The 12,929-nt window shown below is 38.6% G+C and overlaps 1 protein-coding gene across 1 annotated transcript in view; it reads left to right on the forward strand.

The window, feature by feature from the left end:
• The window catches only part of LOC131161991 (uncharacterized), a 37,162-nt gene extending 26,112 nt beyond the window's left edge, over positions 1-11,050 (forward strand). Inside the window, exon 6 of the mRNA XM_058118071.1 lies at positions 10,356-11,050. Coding sequence (XP_057974054.1) covers positions 10,356-10,901 — 546 coding nt within the window. The 3' untranslated portion in view covers positions 10,902-11,050. The remainder of the gene's footprint in view (positions 1-10,355) is intronic.
• The last annotated feature ends 1,879 nt before the right edge of the window (positions 11,051-12,929 follow it).

Raw genomic sequence — 12,929 nt, forward strand, 5'->3', positions numbered from 1 at the left:
TACCCTCGCTTGCCCTCCCAAACACCTCCAGCCCTATATTTCTCTCTCTTACCCACAGCAAGCCTGTTTTGGCCACACACTACATGCAGGAGTCCCCTCTTCTCCCTGCAGTGTACAAAAACACCTACATTATCTTCATTTTCTTTATCATCTTCCTCCTCCCCTAACTTCCATCTCCTCAACCATTGTTGCGTTAAATTCCTGCTCCCATGATGATGTAACAAAATGAATTGTTCCATCAACAACCCAATAAAAAGGCGATAAACAATTCCAGTACTCTTCCATTATGTTTCTTGTTTTTGATTTTTTCTTTTTTATATTTTGGAAAAATTCCAAAATTGTTGGTCATAGCCTCAGTACTTATGGAGAAGTCAGATAATGTCTGCGTCAGATTCACTGGCAAAAATTATGCTGCTTGGGAGTTTCAATTGGAGATCTTTCTCAAGGGTAAAGAGCTGTGGGGACATACAGATGGTAGCAGTAAAGGGGGATCTACTGCGGAAAGGTCTGTGGCCGACAAGGCAGCTTGGGATGCCAATGATAATCAAATCATATCCTGGATTCTTGGTTCTATGGAGCCACTTCTGATTCTTTCTCTGCATCCTAATAGGTCTGCAAAGGCTATATGGAATTATCTCAAGCAAGTCTATAACCAAGAAAACAATGCTAGGCACTTCTAGCTTGAGTTGCCCGGTGCTAACTATACTCAAGGGGATCTATCAGTTCAAGACTACTTTGGTTTTCTGATTTTGTGGAATGATTATTCCGACCTTGTTACAGCTATGGTCCCTGCAGAAGGATTGGAGGCAGGATTGGTGACAGTACAACATGTACACAAAACCAGCCAAAGAGACCAATTTCTAATGAAATTGAGGCTTGACTTTGAATCTATTCGTGCCTCTCTAGTAAATAGAGATCCTGTTCCGACTTTGGAGGCTTGTTTTGGAGAGCTCTTGCGTGAGGAACAATGCCTCAATACTCAGAATATTATGGAGCAGTCTCGTGTTGCTTCTAATGCTGTCTCAGTTGCCTATGTTGCTCATGGCAAGGGGAAGGGGTGTGACATAAGCACCACACAGTGCTATAGTTGCAAGAAATATGGCCATATTGCCCCTAACTGTCCTCAGAAATTTTGTAATTACTGCAAGCAGCCAGGGCACATTATTTAGGACTGTACTATTCATCCTTCACGCTCCAACAAGGTCTATCATGCTATTGTTACTGGTGACTTACAGCCAGCTATGCCTGCTACTACTGCTGCAACTTCTGCTGTTGCTTTACAGCTTCCAACACCTCTTCTAACTCGAGAAACGGTGCAAGAAATGATTGTGAGTGTATTTTCAGCATGGGTCTTCAAGATACTGGTTCTTCATCTCCCTCTTGGATCTTAGACTCGGGTGCTTCATATGACTAATTCTCTCCATGGTTTAAGTAATGTTAGAGATATTGTGGCTCTTCACATATTCAAAAAGCCAATGGTAGTGTTTTACCCATTGTGGCAGTTGGTGATGTATCTTCTTCCTTTTAAGGATGTTTTTGTATCACCTAATCTCTCTATGAATTTAGTTTCTGTTGGCCAGTTTGTGGACCAAAATTATGATGTACATTTTACTCATGGTGGTTGTGTTGTGCAGGATCAAATGTCAGGGCAATTGATAGCTAAAGGCCCTAAGCATGGACATCTCTTTTCTCTACAACTACTTGTTCCACGAAGCTTACCTTCTTTCTCTGTACTGCCTTTACTTTGTAATAAGTCTAGAGTGTCAAATGAAGTCTGGCATAAGCACCTTGGTCATCCTAATTCTAGGGTTGTATCTTATTTGTTGAAATCTGGTCTATTGAATAATGAAGAGCATTCTTCTTCCACTATGTTTCCTGATTGTGCAACTTGTAAACTTGGCAAAAGTAAGTCTTTACCCTTTCCTTCTGAAGGAAGTAGAGCCACCCACAGTTTTGAGATCATTCATAGTGATGTCTGGGGTATTAGTCCTATTATTTCTCATGCCCAATACAAATATTTTGTGACATTTATTGATGACTACATCAGATATACATGGGTGTATTTCTTGCAGCACAAATCAGAAGTTTTTCATATGTTCAAACTGTTCTTAGCTCTTGTTGACACTCAATTTTTAGCAGCTGTAAAAATTCTTCGGTCCGACTCGAGTGGGGAATATGTGTCTCGTGAGTTCCAATCTTTATTGCAATCTAAATGTATTATCTCTCAATGTTTTTTTCCATATACTCCACAACAAAATGGAGTAGCTGAATGAAAGAATCGCCATCTTTTAGATGTTGTCTGGACCATGCTCATTGAGTTCCTCCTACGTTTTGGGTAGAAGCACTTGCCACAACCACCTTTCTTATAAATAGACTTCCTTCCCAAGTTTCGAATTTCAAGTCTCCATATTTCAGGCTTTATCATCACAATCCTACCTATACAAATCTTCACATTTTTGGGTGTGTATGCTTTATGCATCTTACCCCACTAGACAAAAACAAGCTTTTTGCCCAATCCAGACATTGTACCTTCTTGGGATATAGTGTCACGCAAAGGGTTATTTATGCTATGATCCAAACCCTAATCGGGTTCGTGTTTCAAGGAATGTGCTTTTTTTGAAATTCAATGGTCCTTTCCTATGTCTTCCTCACTGGAGTCTTCTGTTGCTTTCTTGCTTTCTTTTGATGACACTTTTAGTGCTCCTAGTATTCATGTTGAAAGGTTCCAGCCAGGCATGTTATTCCAGCAAAGACCTTCAATGCTACCCCCTTCTGCTCCTGTCTTGCCATCTGCTCCTTTGCACTGCTCCTCTAGAGTATCTGCTCCTCCTAACCGTTATGGATTCCCATCATGTATGGCAGGTGCTACTACTTCTGTGTTGTCTGCCACTCTATCTTCTATTGTTATTCCTACTGGTTACTCACAGGCAGTCAAAGGGGAATGCTGGCAGCAGGACATGCAAGAGGAACTATGTGCTCTTGAGGCTATTAAGACTTGGGAAGTGGTGGTTTGTCCTGTAGGTGTGACTCCACTTGAATGTAAATGGGTCTATTCTATTAAGCTTAAGTCTGATGGTAGTTTGGACAGGTATAAAGCCCGCTTAGTAGCTCTTGGAAATAATCAAGAATATGGAATAAATTACGAGGAAATTTTTGCTCTGTTGGCCAAAATGACCACCATTCGCACAATTTTGGCTATTGCCGCTTCTCAAAATTGGGGTTTGCACCAAATCGATGTGAAGAACGCCTTCTTCACGGGGATCTCAAGGAAGATGTTTATATGCGTCCTCCTGCAGGTTTACTTTCCACCCCTACTTTGGCAGCGTGCAAGTTGCGTCGCTCCTTGTATGGTCTCAAACATGCCCCTCGTGCATGGTGTGAGAAATTTACTTCTACCCTACTCAAGTTTGCTTTTCTCAAAAGCAAGTATGATGCATCTTTGTTTCTTTGCAAAAATGAGATTGGTGTTGTCATTCTCTTGGTGTATGTTGACAACATAATCATCACGGGTACTGATTCGGTTCTAATCTCCCAATTAAAGCAGTATTTACAGGACTCTTTTCACATGAAGGATTTGGGATCTCTTATGTATTTTCTTGGTCTAGAAATTACTGCTGGTTCACATGGTATTTTTCTGTCACAACACAAGTATGCCTAGGATTTGATGGCTACTGCTGGTCTCCAGGACTCTACTCGTCTTGATACTCCCTTGGAACTTAATCTCAAGTTGCACAAAGAAGAGAGTGACTTGTTATTTGACCCTGTAGCCTATCGTATGCTGATTGGCAACTTGGTCTATTGTTGTGAAAAAAAACGAATTGCACAGTGGAATATATATATATATATATATATAGGATCAAACACATGCAACACTTAATGATGAAAATATAGAAACAATCCACTGCAAATATATGAAAGCAATAACAACACAATACGCAAGGAATTATGTGGTTCGGCAATGCCTACATCCACGAGAGCAAATGACAACAATTTCACTATCTTCTTATCCAAAAGACATGAAAAATACATCAACCAACTACATATACATTAGACGCAACGTATATATAAAGTTCCCAGAGGGTTTCCCTCCAAACCCCAACCAACTTAACGTCCCTCTTTCAAAATTTGAAATTTGCGCTAGGTTCCTCGAGCCAAACCGTCGACGATTTCAGGCAGAGAATAAAATCTCTCAGGCACTGCTCCAAATTGTCGACGGTTAGAGCCTTATCGTCGACGGTTTTCCTTGCTGCTGCTTGATTTCCTTCATGTTTTCCTTTTGTGCATGCTTTCCACTCAGTATATGAGCCACAAATCACAACAATCTCCACCTTGGTGAACATACGCCCTTTAGGAGAAGCTGAAAACATAAACCCGTTACTCCACCATGACCTTGGGACATTATGGTGGGACCATCTCCCTTTTAGCAACTGGAGACAAACACCAAGTCCAAACAAGGCTTGAACTTGTCCATGGCAGCTTCAGCTTCTGTTAAGAACCTGATTTAGTTGTAGATGTAACAACCTGGGACTGCGCCTTAGGCTTCCAAGAAGTAGGTCTTCCAACTACAGTAAACACCAAACTTGCTGTAAACCTTCTATCATCAATGCCCCCTGCATAGTTTGTATTAATATACCTCACAACTGACGGACCACTCTGTTGCTTGCCGAAACACCCCATTGCACCAGCATAGGGGGCCTTTGACATATCTCGGATGGCGAATATCATCGTCCGTTCTTGGGTACTGAGCGGTAGACAATTTACATTGATTCTTCACAAAACCACCGTGAAATGACAAACAAAATCTTCCTGTAGTTCTATCCACAAAGTCATCCTAAGATAACCCCAATCTCCCTGCAGCTTTGTCCTTGTGAATCTCCGAACCAAGACTCTTCTTGGCTGTACCCAAAACCTTAATGTCAAAACCTTTCAACAGAGTTCCCAACTGATTACCCTCAGTCAAAGCCTTCCTAGCTAATAACATGTTATCCACAAACAACGTAAACATCAGTCCCTTGCATCCTATCACCCTATTCCCCACTTAAAGCTCCACCAACTCCCACATATGATTATTATGCAGTAACTCCATCTCCTCCACCATAACACTTATCCATCTATTTTTCCCTTTACTGTGCACTGCAACTTGAAAAATAATAGGAACCTTGCTGCTGGTAGTAATGAATGCATAAAACCCCAGAACATCAAATTTATACTTGAGTGGTGGCCTAATAGTGCATTTAGACTCGTTGTTTTCTTGCTAGTCTCTCGAGTTAAAACTCCCTGCAATATGAACCATGTCATCTCTGCCCTGAGCCTGTAACTCCACCTGCATCACATGTTCATTGCTGTTGTAATTTTTTGGCATCTGTTTCTCTTCCTTTACTTGAGTACGCTGCACCATGACTTTCTCATCGAAAATCATGTCTCCACTAATAACCCCTTGTTTGTCATTGTATCATTCAACTTGAACCCACTTTTCTTATACTCCAGAAAGATGTACTGTCCAGACATAACATTAAACTTAGATCTCACCTCACTAGAAACGTGTACCTGTGGACATCCAAACACTCTCACACCGAAGTGTTCATCTACCGCAAAACCTGCCCACAAATCTTTTACAACTCTCCCATCTAGTGATACCTTTGGCGATCAGTCAAACGAGAAATGTGCCATACTCACTGATTTCACCAAGAAGTTCCTTACAAGCCTTGTATGCAATCTGCCCTGCTCACAAAACCAACGCACTCAATACCCATGTCTGATTTGAGGATCTCTCTCCTGGTCTAGTTTTTTACATCATCCATAAGCTAAATCTGGCAAATACCTCTGACTTGTATTGCATGAGATACACCAAGACCCTTCATGATAAACCCACGAAATACATGTGTCTAACCCCTAATGCTCATCACCGGTCCCCAAACATCTGAATACATGCAGTCATCCATATGCCCTAACCGCATATGCCACAAAACATCTGACTCAGATTCTACAGTTGCAGCTCCACCTACAACATTGATACCTTGCAGTGCATAAATATTTCCTACTACCTTTTGTCCTTTCATCACCATAAAGTCGCCTTCACATACTTTCATTATTCCACTTTTAGACTTGTAACTATATCCGTTACAATTTAAAGTGGCCAATGAAACTATATTCTTCCGTAGATCTGGTACATGTCTTACATCACATAAGGTTCTCACAACACCAGCATACATTTTGATTTTGACATTTTAATACCAATTATTTTGCATGAAATATCATTTCCCATCAAAATAGGACCAGTATTTTAACTGACCTGTAGGTGTTGAACCATTTTTTATTTGATGTCATGTGATAAGAGCATCTAGAATCTAGGATCTAAGAATCCATGAGGCATTCTGAACCCGATGAAACAAATAGCATATCACCATCACTGCTTTTTGAGTCTCCTTCCACTACATTTGCAGATTGAGACGAACCCTCTTGATTTTTCGCATTCCCTTTCTTCCACTTTAGACATTCTAGTCTTATGTGCCTAATTTTCCTGCACTTAAAAACACTTTATGTCCTTCCCGAACTGCGAACGAGACTTGTTACCACTCAATCCATTCTTGAATTTTCCTCTCCCACGTTTATGGTTACTCTTCACTACAAGCCTTTCACCATGTGAAATTTCATCCCTTGCCATTTTTCTTTGATTAAAACCGAGCAATGCGTTTGTTACCTCTTCCAAATTCAGGCTTTCTCTGCCCCATGTTAGAGTAGTAACCATATTCTCATACATGTGAGACGCAAGTAGGGAATTCAATAGCATCAGCGCCTTGTCTTCCTCCTCGAGCTTCACATCAACACGCATCAAATCGCTTATAATTTGATTGAAAACGTTGATGTGTTGGTTCAAATCCAAACCCTCCACCATCTTAAGCTAATACAATCTTTGCTTAAGAAACAATTTGTTCGATAAAGACTTAAACATATACTGGCTTTCCAGTTTTCTCCAAATTGCTGCCGGAGAATCCTCATCCACGACGTGATACAACACATCATTAGTCGAACAAAGTCAGATGGTTGACACTCCCTTTGCCTCCAATTCATTCCAACTTGCTTCATTCATGCTTTCTGGTTGAATTCCGTATAAGGCCTTCACCATACCTTACTGTACTAACAGATCCTTCACCCTTCTCTTGCCACAAACCGAAATTTCCGGTTCCATTAAACTTGACAACATCAAATTTTGCATATGAAGTTCCAAAGGCCATTACAACAATGTTCTGATACCAATTTGTTGTGAAAAAAAACTAATTGCACACCAATATATATATATATATATGATCAAACACGCAGCACTTAACGATGAAAATACAAAAACAATCCATTGCAAATATGTGAAAGTAATAGAAACACAATATGCAAGGAATTACGTGGTTCAGCAATGCCTACATCCATGGGAGCAAACAGTAACAATTTCACTATCTACTTGTCCAAAGGACATGAAAAATACATCAACGAACTACATATACATCAGACACAACGTATATTTAAAGTTTTCGGAGGTTTTCCCTCCAAACCCCAACCAACTTAACGTCTCTCTTTCAAAATTTGAAATCTGTGTTGGGTTCCTGAGTCAAACCGTCGACGGTTTCAGGGAGAGAGTAAAATCTCTCAGACACTGCTCCAAATCGTCGACGGTTAGAGCCTTACCGTCGACGGTTTCCCCTTCTGTTGCTTGATTTCCTTCATGTTTTCCTTTTGTGCATGCTTTCCACTTAGTATGTGAGCCACATATCACAACATCTATGTTACAATTACTAGACCTTATATTTCTTATGCAGTCCAACAGGTTAGTCAATTCATGGCTTCTCCTCGGCACCTGCATATGGATGCAGGTCGACGAATCATTCACTATGTCCATGGCACAACTTTGCGGGGACTTTTCTATCCCGCTGTTACTTCACTTGATCATGTAGCATATAGTGATGCTGATTATGCCGGGTGTAGTGACACTCGACGTTCTACTATGGGTTGGTGTATGTTTCTTGGTCCGGCTCTTATTTCTAAGAAAAGCAAGAAACAAGACCATGTTTCTAAGGCCTCTGCTGAGTCCGAATATAGGGCCATTTCCCAAGCTTGCACTGAGATACATTGACTCCGAGGGCTATTGGCTGAACTTGGCTTCTCTCCAAGTGGTCCTACTTCTCTTCATGTGAATAATACTAGTGCCATTCACATTTCAGCCAATCCCATCATCCGTGAATGCACTAAACATATCGAGGTTGATTACCACTTCATCTGTGAGGCTTTTGAAGCTCAAACTATCTCTCTTCTTCATGTGTCTAGCAATCTTAAGTGGCAGATATTTTCACCAAGGCTCTCATATGGCAACGGCATAATTTTATTACTAACAAATTGATGCTTATGGATAACCTGCATCATTATGAGGGGCAACGTCAATAGAAGACCATAAATTATGCCTTGTTAATAGCTATTAATCTAGGGTGTATATACTTTCATAAATAGGAGAGGAGATTTAGCTTACCATGTATAGCTTCCTAAGATCACTCTATGTAAAGTAATTGGCTTACCATATATAGCTTCCTAAGATCACTCTGTGTGACTAGCGTGTACAGATTTAAGTTTCCTTGTATAACAGGCAGTCTTGCCTATATAATAAAAGACCTTCTCAAAAGAGATTACAATTCGAACCATTCTGTTAGATATTGGTGCTTCGTACACTCTATATGTTGATTATTGAAGAAAATTTAGTGCTAGAACTTGACCCAAGAATTATGCAAGAATTTTTCTAGAGGTGCAAAATGGAGAAATCCAATTCTCAAGAAATTTGGCATCTAATGATGCTGGGGTCATTTTATTTGCTAACAAATTTGAGAGAACTGGGGAATGATTTTTTATTGGTTGTGCTCATCATTTACTGAACTGTTAGTTTGTGTAATCCCCAAGTTTCTAGGTTGTTTTAGGATATATGATGGTACGCCTCATTACAGTTGACTTTCTACTCAACCACCGTGAATGTTTTGGGGTGAAAGTGTGCATGATTGTCGGAATGTGACCCCACTTAAAAATGTTAGCAACTAATTTATCAAATGGGCAGTCTTATACTCTCCTTGAAATTGCATACGTTAGCATCTATTTTCTTTGTATCCTTCTATGAGTACTGATATTGGATCAGCTGTAATCTTCTTTTTATGATTGCCTTTCTTGCTGGATTTGTTGTCAATATCTCGGCTCTACCTCAATCATGAGTACCTGATGGAATTTTCATTTTTATCTTCCTTTTTTTGATGTTTTACCTAGTGAGTTCTGTCCTCAAGGATCATAATAAAGTCAATTTGTTTCCCTTTCAAGTTGATTCTGGGTTATGGTCCATTCAGCCTGATGGGTTCTTCTTGTGCATATCCATCTTTACACAATTTCTTCCTACATAGTTTTCTTTACTACTTAACTACAAAGATATTTCTATCCAAAACTCCTCCCAGACCCAAGTTGCTAGCTTGGACTATCATGCGGAGTGAGCATAAAGCCTGCTCAAAGAAAGAATTGCTAAAGCTCCTCCAAGTTTTGTCTATTCTGTATGATTGGATGAAAATATTTAGTATATTTCTTTGTTACTGTGTCTCTTGATTTTCTCTGTTATAAACAATTTGTTTTAATTGAATTGTTTAGCTGTGGAATGAATTCAACTTGTTTTACCCCCAAATCATTTTTCACTCTCCTTTTTCTTGCTGTTCCCTCTTGCCTCCCTCTGTGACTGACAAATTTCTCATCAGAAATCATATCCCTTCCAGGTTTTGAGAATGCTGGAGGAAGGTAGTGACTTCAGTGTGCTGCTTTGGTAACAATTTGGTTAGTAGGAAGAAAGACTGATGAAAATGGGAATTTGAAAGTCTGCCGAAACATATGGAAATTTTGAAGTCAATTTTGGAATTTGAGCTACCAACTCAACCTTTGTAACCATGTCTTGCTCCATCCAGATGCGTCTTTTGAAATTCTGTTGTTGGGAAGCTTGTATTTGCTGGGCTCTGCCTTGGCATACCAGTAGTGTTTGTGGCAGGCCATATGGTTATTATGGTGCTATGAAGACTTTTCCATTTCTTTTTCCCAGACAATCTTTTTCTTGAGTATTGTCTTGGGGCTTTTTCTTTAGGGTTTCTATTCAATTTAAGCATTGAAATGATATCTGTAGAATGTTCAATAGGGCATTTTAAGGATTTCTTGAACAAATTTTCAGCAAGGCTTAACTATTCGCTTCACTTATTTTTGTATAATTATTGGGAGTCTCGGACTAATGTTCATTATTCTTGGTAGTGCTGTTTTCTTTTGGTTCTTTCCAATTATTAAATATTTCTTCTTTTCCTTTTTAGGTGTTCGATGCCATAATTTGTGATCCTCCTTATGGGGTTCGTGCTGGTGGACGTAAATCTGGTGGTCGGAAATTGTTAAAGGGGACTGTGAGTCCTTACACCGTTCCTGATTACCACAGGGCAGATCACATACCATCAACTGCAGCGTACAGCTTAGCTGAGTGCATACATGATTTGCTCGAACTTGCCACAAGGATGCTTGTTATGGGTGGCAGGCTGGTTTTCTTCTATCCTGTCCTAAGAGACAACGATCTAACAGACAACAGGTTCCCAGAACATCCATGTTTCAAATTGGTTGCCACTTGTGAGCAGATTTTAAGCTTACGGTACAGCCGGGTTCTGCTGACCATGGTGAAGACGGGACCATACACAGAGGAGGTTGCAGAGTTGGCTAGGATAAAACACCAGGAGTTCAAGGAGAACCATCTCAAGTGGCTGCAAGGTGGTAATCTTCATTCCGCAGTGTTCTGTCCTTCTGAGGCCCAAGGGTGTGAGCCTAAATTCAATAAGGAATTAAAGCCCAAATACAGAGGAAAATACGTATAATTTTCTACAGAAGATTGCATTTTAATTGGCCAGGCAAATATTTATGCCTCACTGACTAATCTCTGCATTTTTCCAATGAAATTGTGCGTGCATGTGACAAGCATTTTTGCGCCCCGTAGTTCTAAATTCTAATCCTCTTCTGTCGAAAATCCCCCTCTCTAGTGAACGAGGTTGGTGTTTGGGATGGAAAATTAGATCCATAGAAAGAATAGAATGATTGCACGTCAGGCTTTTCAATGACTAAGATATTTTTTAATCAAACTAATAATATATTGACATGATTACTTAAGTTTCATATTTTTGAATTTGATGCGTTTAAATCGATTCATAACTAATCTTTACATAAAATGAATTGAATATGATTTGAGTTTTTTTTATGCGCCTCTAAATGAATATGTTGACGAATTTAGGATTTTATCCATTGAATCTCTATCTACTAACAACTAATGTTTAAATTCATCGGTAATCTCATATGTCTATAATTATTATACATCAATTCAAGTAGTATAAATGCTATTGGCCAAGGCCTAATCTTACACATCCAGCTCTTGCACCACTGTATGCGTATCTGGCATCTGCCTTATGCCCACATTCAAAATCAAGTTCAAGTACTTAATTTTCTTGTGATCAAAACAAAAGTCTCTAAATTCATGTTTTGAAAAATAAAATAAAAATTATAATTTTTTGACTGGTTATTAAATATATAATATATTATCAAATTATAATTTTAAAAATAACTTCAGCTGTTATATTATAAATAAACTGTTTATCGAATGGTAAAAAAAATTATACTTAGGATGAGAATGACAGATTATCTATCATCCGTCATATATTATTTGTCATTCATCACAAATTATTCAATCCAAATGACCATAAATCTGCAACTAAAATGAGTCAGATATGGTTACAATATCCTCACTTCACAATCTACCTAATCTGTCACTGATTATCGGACCCTGTCGGAGTGTAGCATCTCACATTGGCAACGTGAAATTAAAATCTAAGGGAGAAAAGCTCAAGGTAGAAAAAGGAGGCAAAGAAGAATTAGCTGTTATAGTTATTTTTCAGTTATGTTGTTATGACCTTCAATGTAAATATATAAACTACAAAGGCTACTTTGCATTTGATACTTTCTTTGCCTCCTTTTTTTGCCTTGACCTATTCTCCCTTGGAGTTAGAATATTCCTTTGGGAGCTGCATGTAGGATGAGACCAGAAAAGATGAGGCTTTATGGAGTTAGAATGCTCCTTTTGGAGCCGCATGTAGGATGAGATAAGAAGGGATAAGGCATATACACATTGAAGGAAAAGGACTTTGAGTTTCAAGTTTATAGGAATTAATCAGAACTAAGAAGTCAATTGTAGAACCCTAACAGCTCAAACTTCATCAAGGTCCAATGGAGAGGGAGAATTAGGGCACATAATTACGGAGAAACTATTCCACTTATTTCCTAAAACCATAGGAACTCATGAACTCCATCCTGAATCTTACGCATTTTTTTCGTTGCTCCCTTTGTTTTGTTTTTGGTTTTGTTTTTTTGTTTTTAAAATTGTTTTGGCTATTTGTTATAATATATTTATGATTTTTTTTTCATTTTTTTTAGTTCATCTTATCTCTGTCTAGCCCTTTTTCCCTTCTTGATTCTCTTGATTTTTCCAATTTCTATCTCATAATTTATTTTATCATCCTTAATTTTGCCTCTCAATTTTTCTAATTATTATTATTTTTTTATTGAATTTCATAATTGATTTTTAATGTTTTTCTTTTCATAGTTTTTCCTAATTTTGATTGAATTTCCTGAATTTTTTTTCTAAAAATTTTCTATTTTGATTTTTTTTTTGAAAAATTTTAACTTATTATGACAAGCTTTCGCCTTCATGTCTTTTCTTAATTTTTTTTATATAGTAGAGGGAAATGATGGCAATCAAATTAGGTTAAACCTGGTTACGACTTAAAGGAAGAGGGCATCAAGATATGACAAATCTAGCCACAAGGGTCTTTGCCTCTTTTATTTTTTTTGACTTCTTC

The sequence above is a fragment of the Malania oleifera genome, chromosome 8 (genome assembly GCF_029873635.1).
Source record: "Malania oleifera isolate guangnan ecotype guangnan chromosome 8, ASM2987363v1, whole genome shotgun sequence".
NCBI lineage: Eukaryota > Viridiplantae > Streptophyta > Magnoliopsida > Santalales > Ximeniaceae > Malania > Malania oleifera.